This window comes from Populus alba, chromosome 16 (genome assembly GCF_005239225.2).
Source record: "Populus alba chromosome 16, ASM523922v2, whole genome shotgun sequence".
Classification (NCBI taxonomy): domain Eukaryota; kingdom Viridiplantae; phylum Streptophyta; class Magnoliopsida; order Malpighiales; family Salicaceae; genus Populus; species Populus alba.
The window spans coordinates 4,737,595-4,752,562 of NC_133299.1; the positions used below are offsets into that span (position 1 = coordinate 4,737,595).

The following is a 14,968-nucleotide window of genomic DNA, read 5'->3' on the forward strand; positions in this document are numbered from 1 at the left end:
GGTTTGACCTCAAGAAATTCTCAACAAATAACAAAATATTTTATGATTTTTTAATTTTTAATTTTTTAAGAAAAAAAATTTTATTTTGTAAAGGGTTATTTATATTAGAAATATTCTTATCTAAGGAATTTTTTATAATAATTATAAAATTTGGTTTGTGTAAATCAGTTAAAGTTAGGAGTGAATAAAAAAAATCAAAAAACCAATTAAATTAAAAAAAATAGAAAAAATAATTAAAAAAATCAAACCGTGAAAAAAAACTGACTGGTTCGGTTCAGTTTTATAAGCCTGAAACAAAAAAAAAATCAAGAAACCAAAAAAAAAAAACCAAATCGAATTTAAACTGAAAAAACTGAGCTAAACAGGAAAAACCTAAGCCAAACTGGAACCGATCGGTTTGAACTGATTTTTATTCTAAAATAACCAAATCAAACCGAAACTAATTAATTTGAACCGGTTTCAGTTTATAAAAAAACAGTTTGATTATTATTTTTATAAAAATTAAACCAAATCAAATAAAAAATGACCACCTAGTTGGTTAAAGAAAAAATTAAATTGACTTAATCTGCTTAAAAATTTAAATGGGCACGTGATTGGAGTACTAAAATCATTTTGATTCTTTAAAAAAAAAAATTAACTAGAGTTCACTCTCCGGATTTATAACATGGATATTGTCCAAACTGAGGTATTAAAGCTATGGTTTTCATGAGTGCGCCAAGATAATACTTATAGTAGAAGAACTAATAATCAGACCATATAACCCTTATATGCGAACAACGTAGTACACACATATAAAAAAGTACTATGGCAATTTATCATATTTTTTGGTCCAAATTTTGATTTTCAGTGTGTATCCGACCACTGCGATTACATTAGAATTGAGAATCCGCTTTATTAGTCTGAATGTTGGTGGCTCACTGACTTTATAGTTGTCTTTTTAAGCCATGTATTCAAACCTGTTATCCATGGCAAATGATCAGAACGATGGAAATGGATTGAGCCTTGCCACTGCGACACAGATTAAGGGATGGGCCCTTGGAAGTGTTCTACCAGTTCCTTCTTGCATGTCAACAGTGCCATCAACTTTCCAATCGAAGCATTGAATCATGGCAGCACGGCCTGTCTGAACCATTTGAAGTGCCAGTGTAGTTCCAGGGCACCCTCTTCTTCCACTTCCAAATGGAAGAAAGTGAAAATGCTGACCCCTCACATCCAGCTGACTCCTTCCATTTTCTCCTGCGCAAAGAAACCTTTCCGGTTGGAGCTCAAGCGGGTTCTCCCAGTAGTTTGGATCTCTATTAACGAATAGCCTGGTTCTTGCTGGAATTTCATAGCCATTGATGGTGCAGCTTTCACTTGATTCTCTCAGAATTACTGGACCAGTGGGGTGAAGCCTCGGTGTTAGTATAGCTTGAACGTAGGGCAGGTTAGCGATGTCTGATTCTTGTACTAGTCTGCTTTGTCCTACAACAGAATCTATCTCTTCTCTTGCTCTCTCCAAGATGTTTGGGTTATTGATGAGCTCTGCTAGTGCCCATTCCATGGTAACAGCAGAGGTGTCTGTCCCCGCCGCGAATATGTCCTGTGCAATGCAGAAATTTGCGTTTTTATATCTATTTCCGAGTTTATGTCATGATATTGCATAAGAACAGATTTGATAAAAACCTAGTTATAAGAACGTCTTGGCAGGTCAAAAAACCTAATCTTTTTTTATTTTTTTTCAAAAAAACATTATTTTAGGCATGATCTTGCCCAGAACTCTATTTTGGGACAGGGAAATTGTAATTTTTTTTTTTATCTAAACAATAGTTTGGGAATTTTAGTTTACTTCATCATTATCAAATCCATAAATTCTTAAAATTGATTTCTTTCATAGAATTTAACTTTACGGGAACTAGGGACTGGTATTGAGTAAAAGTTTTGTGGCTGATGGACTTTACAAGGATGAACGCCTTGATATTTTCTCTGGTCAGTTTCATTTCTGATCGATCATCTTCTGATATATCAAGTAAAATATCAAGTAAATCCTTCACTGAGTCACCTTCACCAGTTTCTTTCTTTATCTTCCTCACCTCTTCATGCTCCTTTATGATCCTTTCTGTCATCGTGTCGAACCTTCTGCGAACTTCCTTCAGCCTTTTTCCAAATCCCTGAAAATCCAAGTTCTTGAAAAAACAAATAAAATCTGACAAATTAAACTTCCCTGTAAGCTCAGCTACCTCATGCACCAAATTCCTGACCTCATCTGCTTCATCATCATTATCTGAACACCTTTGGCTCATTGCCATTCTCGATATATATAGCATTATCATTTAGCCATATAAGTTGACTCTCTTGCATTTTGCTTTCTTTAGCAAGAACTGTAAAAACTGCCTATTCCAGGAGAAGGGAGATGGGGACTGCCAGGACGGCACAACATCAAGAAAACCAGATTTTCTTCCTAGAATTAACACAAAAAACACCAATTAATATTAAGATTAGCCAGTTTAGGCCAACATTGCTACTCTAGAACAAGCTCATCGATTATTCTTAATTTTCAAAAGTTGTATTCCAGAATGAGACAGGCGCGCAGAACGACAAGCCTGGAGAATAAGATAATGACTGCCGCATAATATTTTAATTTTAGCCTTTGTTCCAACCTGTTTAAATGTCTACTATTAATGTTTATGATTTATTTCAGTTGTAAGATGTTTTTTCGAAGTTCTGGACAGTAGCTTTTGGTCTTTCCTGCAAAGCTAGCGGATGGCCAGGTCAAAACTGAACCTGACCAGTTACCTTAACGTAAGATCCAAACATATTTGAGGCATGTTCAAATATGACCCACACCCAGGTTTTCATTGCAGGCCAAGTTCAATAAAGTTGAAAGCGAACATCAAGCAAGCATTACATCACTGTCTTGAGCGTGAAGTATACAATACATTTTCAAAGTGGGACTTTTTTACTCCACTCTGCCTTGTGAGCAACTATCATCCTTCTATGGTTGCCATCTGAATATACAATACTTCTCTCATTTATTCATTTATGAATAGCAAAGAAGGTGGCTTCTTCTTCTTTTTTATTTCCTTTTTTTTTCATTTTCATCCTTCTTTTTTTAATTTCATCCTTTTAAATTTGTTTGATTTTGAGTTCTTGTTCATAAATTATTTCAGTTTGCTTTTTAAAAATTATTACAATGTCAAATAAACATCTTGATTTTACGAGCATCTATTTTTATTATTGTATAATTAAATAAAAATATTTTTAAAAAAACAAAATTCTTAAACTCGGTAGAATTTATAACTCAAATAATAGATTTAGCAAATTAAACTGCGAAGCTCTAATGAATCCAATATGTAGTCTTTTTAATATTAAAAAAAAAGTTATTTTAATTTTTTAAAATCAAATCATATTTTTTAACGATTCTTCAAACTATCTTGAAATCTGTCAAGTTAACTAGATTATATCAAAACAACAATTACATAAACTTAAATTAGGTTACAAAGTTTCAAGATGGACTTACTCAACCAAGTTTAATAATAACACCAAACCCTTTTTTAGTTCAAATAATATTTTTTAACTCGAGCAACCACTTCGGGGAACTTGTAATGTTAAAACTAAAGTATCCGCATATTATATGAATTTGAATACTCCCCCCAATTGGTTCTTGCTTGTCATAATTCTTCAAAGATGAATTTGAAATAATGTTGGATTAACGTTTCTTAACCTTTCGAAGCTAGTGATGATAACTGATAAGAAGGTGGTTTGAAAATTAATGGATCTTTTCTTCTTTAAATTCATTATCACGATAAATCAGCAGCTTGGCAATCTTCAGTTGTTTGTGACTAGACAACCACTTTTGTCTGCCACCTTGATGACTTCAACAGGGATCAATTTAGCATAAAAAACAACCAGAATATTAGCTGTGAACTAGCCCTCAATTTGGCCTCCACAAATTTCCTGCAGCTTGGACTAGATTCATAAATATTGATGCAACTCTAAGTGAGACGACTACTTCCGACAGAACACTTACCTTCACGCATTAAAACAATCAGCCCTTGTATATGTCGTGCATCGTTATTTTCTGGTGGCCTAAGGGACTGTAAAATTCATGAAACAAGATCATAATTGTTTCTGCCAAATAAGTATTTCAACTTAGCTTAAGCTTTAAATTAGATTTTAAAATATAATTTATATTATTTTTTAACATACCCTCTCAAGTAAAAGCTTTTTAAACTTGAAACTTGTATAAATTCATATTATCTTGTGCTTAATTTTTTTAATCAAATAAATAAGGATAGTAAGATTCGAACTCGTGACCGCTTGGTCATCAAGGCTCTGATATTATATAAAGAATCATTTCAATTCTTAAATTTTAAATTAAATTTTAAAATATAATTTATATTATTTCATGACAATTTCAATATCTATAAACACGCCGCTAAAAATGGACAGGGCAGAACACCGGGATGCAAACCAGGGAATGAGCCCTAGGAAGGGTTAGTCCGGGTCCCTCATCCATGCCAACAGTACCACACTCCCCATCGCCCACCTGTAGCAAATTTGTCAACCTTTTCAACCACCATCACTCATTTTTAAACCATCATTAACCACTATCATCATTGTAGTAGTTATTTGATAATTATTGGCTGTTGCCAAAGGCTACTTTGTGGACTATGCCATTCCAGTACCACTATTACTATTCATCTTTTAATTAATTCCAAATCCCATCTCTTTACTATTACTTCGTGGACGCATTAGGTTTTGGGGAACTTGTTTGTGTTTTTTTCTCGTGTTTGCTTTTGGTGTAGTATGCACAACACCACCTTCCACTGGATCAAAGCAGCAAGAGTACTTGTGGAACAAACTGTAGTGCAAATGAAGCTCCAGGAGCTTCTTCTTCCATTTCCAAATGGTAATAGATGAAAATGCTGACCTCTCACATCCATCATGTTACTATTTCAAGTGGGTTTTCCTTCCCAGTGATTTGGATCCCTTCCTAGTGACCAAACATTAACAAACAGTCTGGTCTTTGCTGGAATTTTGTATCCAGCAATGGTACAGTCTTCTAATGATTCTCTGACTATTAATGGACCGGTGGGGTGGAGCCTTGGTGTTTATTTTACCATAGCCTGCAGGTATGGAAGATTTGCTATATCTGATTCTTGTACTAGCCTGCTCCTTCCCACAACAGAGTCAACTTCCTGTCTAGCTTTCTCCATCATAATTGGGTGGTTTATGAGCTCTGCTAGTCCCCATTCTACTGTAATGGAAGATGTGTCTGTCCCAGCACCAAATATGTTCTGAACAATACAAAACTTCATGCCACAATGTAGTTCACCGTTCATCAGTTTGTTAATCGCATCACAATCATTTTTTTTCTGTCATAAAGAAATTGTACACACTTCGAACTCTAACCCTGTTTGTTTTCCAGATAAGTCCCCAACAAAATTCTGAAAGATACGTGTGGTTTCTTTTAAGATTTAAGCATAAACAATCTGAAGGAAAATCAATGCTTTCATGTATAAGGACAGAGTGAGTTCTAGTTTATTAATTTTAAACAGAATTGAATCTTTTGAAAGGAATCTCATCTACCTGGTGTCCGAGACTATATACTCCTTCGTATTCGTTTTAATGTTTGATTTCTAGAGTAAATCCTTCACAGTAACATGTTCATCACGTGTCTCCTTCATCTTTTTCCTTGCTCCTTCATGATCCTTTCCATCATGGCATCGTACCGGTCCCGAGCATCCTTAAGCCTTTTCTCAAAACCCTACAAGTCCCAGTTCTTGCAGAACCAAATTGAATCTGAAAGATTAAACTTGGCACCTAGCGTATTTAACTCTTTCACTAACTTCCTCACCTCATCAGCTTCATTTTCATTATCAGAACTCCTTGTTCTTAATAACATTCTTGATATAATGTTATTTGTCAACCTCATCAACTCTCCTCCAACATCAACTGCCTCTTTAGCCTCAGCTTTCTTTAACACTAACTTCAAGAACCGGTTTCTCTCTTCACATCTAATCGGAAGGAACTGGTCTAATGTTCTGCTCCCTAGAAGTTCAGTCATGCAAAGTTTCTTCATGAACTTCCAATGGGGTCCATAATTAATACATGGTAGCAAAGTCAGCCGAGCCATATGTAAGGTAATCAAGGTTGGCTACTTTAGGACGGTTCAAGAAATTAGCTTCACTGATTTTGAGAATTCCTTTTGCAACTTCTGGGGTAGAAGCAATTAGAAGACAAGGTTTTGAGCCAATGAAGAGGTAAACTAAAGGTCCATAGCGAGTTGAGAGCTTGTGGAAAGCTTGGTGGGGGATAGGAGCAAGGAGGTGCATCCGTCCAATGATTGGGAGGGCTCTAGGGCTTGGCGGGAGGCCAGCCTTGCCGCCGATTTTGGCCGAGATGGTTTGCACCAGCGAGATGGATGCTAGGAAGATAAGGAATGGTATTGCAAAATCTTGCACATCAGCCATAGTTGATCAATGTTGGATTAATAGATGATGGACTAGTGTAATTAAGATGGAGATTAAAGAGGTGCTTGTTTGTAATAATTAGGACCAGTTCAATGTGATAACTGGCTAATACAGGACGCAAAAAAAATTAATTTTGAAAACAATAAAAATATTTCAAAAATAATATCTCGCAAAAAAATAAGAAATAAAAAATAATAATTTTGTTTGAAAGAAATAAAAATATTTCAAAAATCCTTGGCCATCAAAATTCTTAATACTTCTCAAGAAAACAAATTCAGGAATTCTTCTTCTTGCCATTCTGTTTGAAAAATCTTGTTTTTTTATTTCTTAAGTATTTTCAATTAATAGTCTTCTTACAATTTAATGCAATTTAGTCCTATTTGGTTAAAATATTGTCTAAATTTTGCACACATAAAGCAATTAATCAGCAAATGATGACCACATTTTCGTAGAAAGTTTACATACCGAAGTGAAATAAATAGAGGAGTAATTTCAAGGATTGTCCATAAATCAAACGAACATGCGAAAGACAAATAAGCAAAATCACAAAGTTTCGATACCTAGCATTAAGCATTCGTGGGATCAAAACGTGTGATGGGATAGCACGCAAGAGGCAACGCCCTTGATCCTGAATAACCTGTCGCCAATTCGTTATCGATCTTAGCATCATCTTTCACCTCCCAATCAAAGCATTGCACTAGGGCTCCTATGGTTGCGTGCGTGACAATCAAGCCATGAGAAGCAGCAACGCAGGCTCTCCTTCCGCTGCCGAATGGAAGGAAATGAAAATCATGATCTCCGGCCTTGAAGTCCATTGCCGGACGATGATGATCAGAGTTGGTGTCCGTCGAATCGGCCAAGAACCTCTCTGGAAAGAAGTCATCTGGCTTCTCCCAAGAATCTGAGTCTCGCATTATGGCGTAGGCGTTGATGAGGATTCTAGTGCCAGCTTCAATGTCATAGCCATTGATCCTAGTATCGACGTCGCATTGCCTTGGCCGGAGGGTTGCTATAGGGTTGAACCTGAGGGTTTCCTTCACAACTGCCTGTAAGAAAGGAAGCTTTGGGACGTCTGATTCTTTGAGTAGCCTATAGTTAGACCCAAAAACCGAGTGAATCTCCTCCCTCAGCTTCATGAATGCTTTGGGATTCTTTATTAACTCTGTAATGGCAGATTGCATGGCCGTTGCAGTAGTTTCCACTCCCGCAAAAAATATTTCCTGTACAGCGAGAAATAATTAAGTTCATGACAGCAATATAATTAATGGTAACTTATTGCAATACATGGGCAATACATCTTTGATTGGTTAAGTATTTATCTCTAATTATCTTAGAATTTGTAAACTTTAGAGAAAAAATTTATTGATTGTAATCCAAAATCTTGATACAGAATTTTAGTATTTATTTAAATTATTGAGTGAGAGACGAATTTTTAGAATATTCAAAATAAACTATATATTACATATTTAAATCTACATTTCAATAGTAATTATTATTTAATTAAAATTTAATGATCAGTAGTATAAAATCATATTTTCTCAGAAAAATCATGAATTTAGTTAATATCTGAAATATTTTTCGTTGCATGAGAGATTATTTCTAATTAACATTTGAAAAAATATCTTCTGGTCGCATATATAGATCTTAATTATTTGGAATTTTGTTCTTATAAATGTTGTTTTTATTATCTGCTAGTTTTGTCATTATTTCAATGGCACTATCATCTTTAATAAAATCATTCAATTATCATTAAAAAAAAAATCTTAAGAAATATTTAAAATTTCAGGGAAAAAAAAATAGATTTAGGCATTTAGCTAGCAGATGCAATAAAACCATTCATTATATGCGTGTACTAAAAGCAAATCAAGAACTCACTAGGAAGAACTTTTTTATATGCGTCCGTGTTAACTTCAACTCGGAATTTGTGTCTTTATATGCCTCCATTAAGATGATCATCACATCTCTCTGTTCTTCGTCACAGCTGCTGCTCAACTTATCAAAATTATCTTCATATTTCTTCATCAGTTGCTCCAGTAGCTTGTCATACTTCCTAATTGCTGATGCAAGCCCTTTCCCTTTTCCTAAAAGGTCAAATCTGTTCAAGGGACCAAAAACTTCGTTGAAACTAAACTTTGCTGCATTTTCCATTATATCTCCTACCAGCTTCCTTATTTCAGTAGGTAAATTAGGGTCTTCCACGCATATATTTCCAATTACCATCCTACAAATTATATTACTCGCGAAGACCGATAGCTCCTCACCTAAATCACATGGCTTCCCTTCTCTTGATTTGTCCACCAGTGATTTCAAAAGCTTCATTGTCTCTTGCTCCCGGATGTGAACGAATCGATCAAGCTGAGAGCCATTGAATAGTTTGGTCATGCATAGCTTCTTCATAAACCGCCAATATGCGCCATACGGGGCGTTGAAGAAAGTATATCCATCATAAATGTCAAATTTGGAGAGACCAAAACCTAGTGTAAACTTAGAGGCGAAATCAACATCATGGATCTTCAAAATTTCCTTGGCTGTTTTGGCATCGGAGACAACATAAATTGGTGTTGATCCAAAACGTATTTTCATGAGAGGGCCGTATCTGCTAGCAAGTGTTTTGAGGGAGTTTGGTAAATCCGAACTTAACAGGTGAAGGTGACCGATAATGGGTAAGCCTGGAGGACTTGGTGGGTGGCGAGTCTTGGTGCCAAAGCTGGTGCTTGTTTTGATGAAGAGTTGCACCACAACGATAACAATGGTGCTCCAAGCGATGCAGAGGCAGCAATAATATGCAAAACTATGATCACTGGTGGCCATGATCAGCAGGTTTAATAGCATAATACAAAAGGAAGAGTAGTGCTAATTAACAGTGCAGGCGTGGGGAAATATATATATATCTAGCAGAGTTTTGTGCGACTGCTAGGTAACTAATCTTTCGTTTAGATTGATAAAATTAGCAAGTAATTAGACGAATTCTTTCGTCCACACGAACCCCAACTCAAATTGTTAGACTTTTATTATTAAAATGATAAATTAATTGTAAGAATGCTTAGATGCAGGAGCAGCACATGTTCACGTGCATTAAACACACTTCAAAGCCATTAACTAGCAGTGTTTAGTGAACTCAGTGCTAGCATTATGGATCTCCTCAACCAGATTAATTTGCCAAGGCCATAGTGGATCGGTTAATGAAACAGCAGATAAAGTACCAATAATATTGCTTGCAGAAGGTGGTTCTTAATATAAATATTTATACCAGTTAGATCAGGTTAACGTGATTCTTCAGCAAATAAATTATCAATTATATAGTCTCTTTTTTTTTGTAGTCTTATATGTACTTTTCAATTATTTATTGATACAAATTCAATCCATCTATTATATTTTCAATTATTTGAGACCTTCTATATTACTGTCCCTCTGACCTAGTTTTGTTAACCCTTAATTTTCACTCTTCAAACGAAACTAATGTTGGCTTGAGACATTGCCACATGCTCAAAAACACGGAAATCAATCCATTATATATATATATATTCAAAAAAAAAAAACCTAACCTGGGTCATTTGTGAACCTTCTAGGATGATTGTGCAAACAGTTGATGAAATTAATAGAGGAGCAGCCGGAACAATAGTCATGTTGAATGCTTCTTAAGGCCCAAATGAACATTCCTTGTATAAGTATATCCAATATAACCACACGCGCTGAATAATTTTTTTAAATTATAGAAAAGATATTAAGATAATACAAATATTTTTAAAATAAAAAATTAAAATTCTGGTTATTGGCTCAAGATAATTAAATAAAAAAAACTCGAGTTAAATATGATAAGCCTATTGCATTCATGAACTGAGACATGATATTAAAATAAAATAAAAAACAAAAAAGCAAAGAATACCTATTCTCAACAAACCTAAAATGATGAATAAAACTAAAATTAAAAAATAAAAAATAATGGAAGTTAATTTGGTCTAACCTTCATAACTTGTGATATAAATCATGAAGTTGAATCATGGCATAAAAGGTAAATAAAAAAATAATAAATATAAAATTCGTAACCAACCAAAATAATTAAGGATAAACTTAAAAAAAAATTAATACGAAAAAAAAAACATATAAATTTGAAAAGAATAAGAACTAAATTTGAAATAACATATAATATGGATTCAAGTTATTAGAGTTTTTTAAGACTCTAACAACATAAAAAATAATAAAATAACATAGTAAAAAAAATATTTAGAAGAATAATACAATTTAAAAAGTCATAAATAATATTTAAGATTCATGGGATGCAAGTGTCATTTGGGAGTCTTTTAAATTATAAAATTACAAAACACAAAAATCAATAAAAAAAGAGAAGAGAAGAGAAAAAACTGTAAAAATATATCAAAACTATGATAATGACATTATTAATTTAATTTTCTTTTCAATAATGATTTGAAAAGGACAAGAACTAAATTTTTTTTTTTTTTTTCATGTTTTTGTTGATTTTGCCGAGTCTAAACCTAATGAACCAAGTCTTTAAGTAATAAGACAAATCAATTTAATTTTATCAAGTAAATATCTTGGTTGATTTAGCTAGAAACTTTATCCAAGTTAAGTTTTGAATCCTAGGTTTTTCAAATTAACTTGCCAAGATAGATTTAACAAATATGATTATCTTTAGGGCTAATTAAGAATGATCCAAGAAGTAGCACATTGATGAGCATCACACAACATGAAACTAGCACAAGGCAGATCAAAGGAAGTGTACTTTATCCATCTATAGATTACCATAATGAGATAAAATTCAACTGGTTTAGAACTATTATTTCATTACCACACTAGGAAGTAATAGATCATACGCAAAAGACAGAAGTACTGTACCTGATTTTGTATCCTATGTACATCAGTCAAAACAAATACGTAGCACTTGTCTATCCTACACACCTTCAAAAGAATGAAGGAACATCAATAAAACCTTCATGAGAATGAAGGGAACGAGGGTACAAGATTGCCCAGCAGCAATGTTTCACTAGCAAATTGAAATCTAAGAGCCCCCTGCCACTACCAAGACTCTCTGAAAAGATATCACCAGAAGATGATCAATATCAAAGCACAAGGATATCACCAGAAGATGATCAATCTCACTGCACAGGATGTCACTAAAGAGAGTGACTGTCTTCCTGCCGTTGGTTTACTGTAGAATATTGTGGAACTATCACCAGAAGATGATCAATTACCGCATTGACATAAGAGTTCGCACTCTTTTCTCTCTCTCGGCCTTCTTAGCACTTGGAGTCCTCTTCAGTTTTTGCAACTCCTCCATCACTACCTTCTCAACCGTGTCAATTGAGTTCAGGAGTTTCTTCTGAGGTGTTAGAGATTCTGGATCTCCTGAGGCTTGGTTTGTGATATGCTGTAAAATTTTTGGCACTTTACCAATGGTGGAGGGACAGCCCTTGAACGCAGGAGTTGGTTTGGGGGACATAATCCTGTTACTGGGCTCCAGATGAGCAGCTGGTGTTGCCTCAGAAAATTCAGGATCCATTCGGCCTTGTGGCATTGGGCTCCCGATTTCTCGACCATCACTTCCTCCCAAGCGTCTCCTTCTTTCAATTGCCTAAACAAAGAATTTCTCCAAAATAAGTTGAACGGGAAAGTACGCAAAACTGAAAACCATGTCCATTTACGCAACATTTCCACCTTACTAGAACAATTATGGGCCAAAGAAGGTTTTCACAAGGTTGAAAGCTGAGAGAATGGATAATGTGTTGGCTTTTGCCAACAAGGCAGCGTAGCAAAGGTTATTTGACAACCCATATGACGTGGGTGATCGAGTTGGACACCAGGGATGTCTAGCCAATACCAATAAAATTCCGCTCTCTTTGACCAATTTGACAAGACACTCATGGGGATTGATCTATAAACTTAGGACACGAACTTGAAATCAGCTCACACCCCCTCATTGATGCAAGGATTGAAGCACAGCCACAAACTCATCATCAAACCTTTCACACTCCACTATGCAAGGATTGAAATGAAAACATATAGAAATTGCAGAAGTTCATCATAGCTGTCTGTTCCATCAACACGCAATAATAAATCAATTTTTATTGAATATGTTGGTCGCAGAATACAGATGAAAGGGAAATTAGACTACTATAACAAAAAAAATAAAAATATGCTTGAGTCTTAGAAATAGGCAATGACTTTAGATTTAATAGATGGAACATCGTACATTTAGCTATTTTCATGGAAAACCAACAAAAAATATCTTCCAGCATTTCTTGCATAGAACATGGTTTCATCAAATTTCAACTTCATGCAAGCCATAATATTACATAGAATCAAACACTAGGCAGGTAGCCAGCAAATTATTCTCAAGTTAGTTTATCACAAAATACAATAACCCCATACATTAAACAAGTAAAATCCAAATATCTAGTGAGAACCCGATTAACCCATCATTAGAACCCTATAATAATCCCCCAAAAAAACACAATCAGGAAGAATCTTAATTATACATAACCAAACAATCAATTTATAATCAAAAAAGCAGAACACTAATCAAAGCCCCAAGGATTATCAAATGACGTTAATCCTAATATATCAAACAATAAATGTTCTACAACAAAACGTAAAAAGAAGAAAACAATCATTACCCTCACAACAGCGGTGATATCACGAAGAGGGGTTCTGGGGTACCAGGAAGGTAACACGCTATTTGATCCACGAACCCTTCTTCTCCGGGCACTCCCAGGGGGAGGCATATTTTCTCTGTCCAGTGGAGTCCGGCCTCCTCGACCCCTTGGAGTGCCCAATCTACCTCTTCCGCGCCCAGTAATGGTACCCACGCCCACTGTTTGATTTCTTATTGCTGTGTTTGTTCTTGGAGAACCAAACAGCGCCATGTCAAGCTCTGGCCGGTCTTGATAGATACCAAGATTCCTTGATTGTCTTCTCGCAGCAAAGATTGCTGCAATGTCTACTGCCCTTGACAGTCTATCTCTTGATTCCGTCATTTTTATCTGAGAGAATTAACCAAGATTCTGTTACATTAATTAATAATTAGAAGATTAAACAAGCCTAATTCACAATAGAGAAACTTAAGAAAACAGAGATCTCGAATTATACAAAGAGAACCCCGGGAAAAAAAAAAGTAAAATTAAAAACAAAAACAGAGATCTCATCACATTTTCAGGGAAAACTCCCCATTTTCTCATCATTCAGACCCAGATTCAATTTCTCTTACGAAACATAAAATATCCTCAACCCAATAGAGAAAATAACATTTTCTTATTACCCAAATCACTGATTTTAAAGAAACAACAAGATTCTAAAGAAACAACAATAATAAGCAATTAACAAATAAAAGAACAAAGTTAGACCCAGATGAGTTTCCTTCTGAAAAAATGGCACTTCAACGGAACCCAGATGACAGATTCTGGAGAGTGAAATGAGAAGGGTTTGGTGTTTGTTGCCTTCGAAAGGCTAAGAAAGATTAGGTCTTAGTGTTTTGCTTCATTGCTAAGGGAAGCAGGGTGCTCAAATTTTGAAATGCGTTCAGAGGCGGGATACTTGACGTTACGCTTTTGCCCTCACAACTGGGCTGCACGTAACTATTTTTTTTTATTTTGAGCAGAGGCATCAAATTCGATCATCTTTTAGGAAATAGAATCTAGCAGCGCATTGGCCCGCGCTATAAAGTTAGAAATTTTTTGAAACGCCAAAAAGAAAATAACATGTTTTTTTTTTTTAAAGCGTGAATTCAATATCATTTGAATATTTGACGATAAACAGAAACATATTAGGTTTATAAGAACTTAATTTACAAAATCCATATATTGTAAAAAAATAAATTAAAAAGCTTAACAATTAATCAAGGATAAAATTAATAAAAAAAATATTTAATTAAAAAATAAATAATTAAACTTAAATTAATAAATTAAACTCACGATACAAGTCACATATTATCGAATTCAATAATTTTTTTATCCTAAAAATTATATTTTTTAATTATATAATAATAAAACATATTAGAATTTTCTTATAAGAAATATTTCTTTAAGAAAAAAACAAAAAATTAATTATATATAACAAATGGTGAATTTGTATTTTTTTTTAAGAGGGACAAAAAATACATTAAATAAATAATAATAATATTTTAAATATTATGGTTGAATATATCAAAAAAATAGTCCGGGTCATGAACTCAATTGAGTTATAACTTTTTAAAAAAATTTATATTTAACCTTAATATAAAAAAGATTTGAAAAATAAAAATAACAAAGAGCTCATATAGGTGGTCTACATGGGTCTTTGAAATGAAAGCTCAAACACGTGGGTCTTCTAACTCATTTTTCAACTCACATGAGCTTTAAGCATATTTATTTTTGTATTTTAAAAGTATTTAAAAAAAAATTATGAATTTTTTTTTTTAAATTAATATATTTTTTAGTGTTTTTAAATTATTTTGATGTGCCGATGTTAAAATTAATTTTTAATAAATAAAAAAAATATTATTTTAATGCATTTCTGAATAA

General features: G+C 34.0%; 3 protein-coding genes and 1 pseudogene across 4 annotated transcripts; all 4 read right to left on the reverse strand.

The window, feature by feature from the left end:
• Positions 1-894: 894 nt before the first annotated feature.
• Positions 895-2,597, reverse strand: LOC140954218 (cytochrome P450 93A2-like). 2 transcript variants are annotated; one of them, XM_073405059.1, is made up of 3 exons: positions 2,229-2,597; positions 1,941-2,150; positions 895-1,582 (listed from the first exon to the last, which is right to left on the reverse strand). In XM_073405059.1, the coding sequence occupies exons 1-3, from the start codon at positions 2,310-2,312 to the stop codon at positions 977-979; spliced, it is 900 nt and encodes a 299-aa protein (XP_073261160.1). In that variant the 5' UTR covers positions 2,313-2,597; the 3' UTR covers positions 895-976. The 2 variants fall into 2 exon arrangements, with proteins under 2 accessions (XP_073261160.1, XP_073261159.1); XM_073405058.1 differs by having other exon boundaries at positions 1,941-2,597.
• LOC118051244 (3,9-dihydroxypterocarpan 6A-monooxygenase-like) lies at positions 2,313-6,569 on the reverse strand (annotated as a pseudogene).
• A 396-nt stretch (positions 6,570-6,965) lies between these two features.
• On the reverse strand, positions 6,966-9,266 carry LOC118052096 (3,9-dihydroxypterocarpan 6A-monooxygenase). The gene is made up of 2 exons (XM_035062931.2): positions 8,331-9,266; positions 6,966-7,675 (listed from the first exon to the last, which is right to left on the reverse strand). The coding sequence occupies exons 1-2, from the start codon at positions 9,264-9,266 to the stop codon at positions 7,022-7,024; spliced, it is 1,590 nt and encodes a 529-aa protein (XP_034918822.1). The 3' UTR covers positions 6,966-7,021.
• A 1,915-nt stretch (positions 9,267-11,181) lies between these two features.
• On the reverse strand, positions 11,182-13,986 carry LOC118052089 (protein POLYCHOME). The gene is made up of 3 exons (XM_035062918.2): positions 13,814-13,986; positions 13,088-13,453; positions 11,182-12,045 (listed from the first exon to the last, which is right to left on the reverse strand). Exons 2-3 carry the CDS (start codon positions 13,445-13,447, stop codon positions 11,662-11,664), a joined length of 744 nt encoding a protein of 247 aa, XP_034918809.1. The 5' UTR covers positions 13,448-13,453; positions 13,814-13,986; the 3' UTR covers positions 11,182-11,661.
• Between the last annotated feature and the right edge of the window lie 982 nt (positions 13,987-14,968).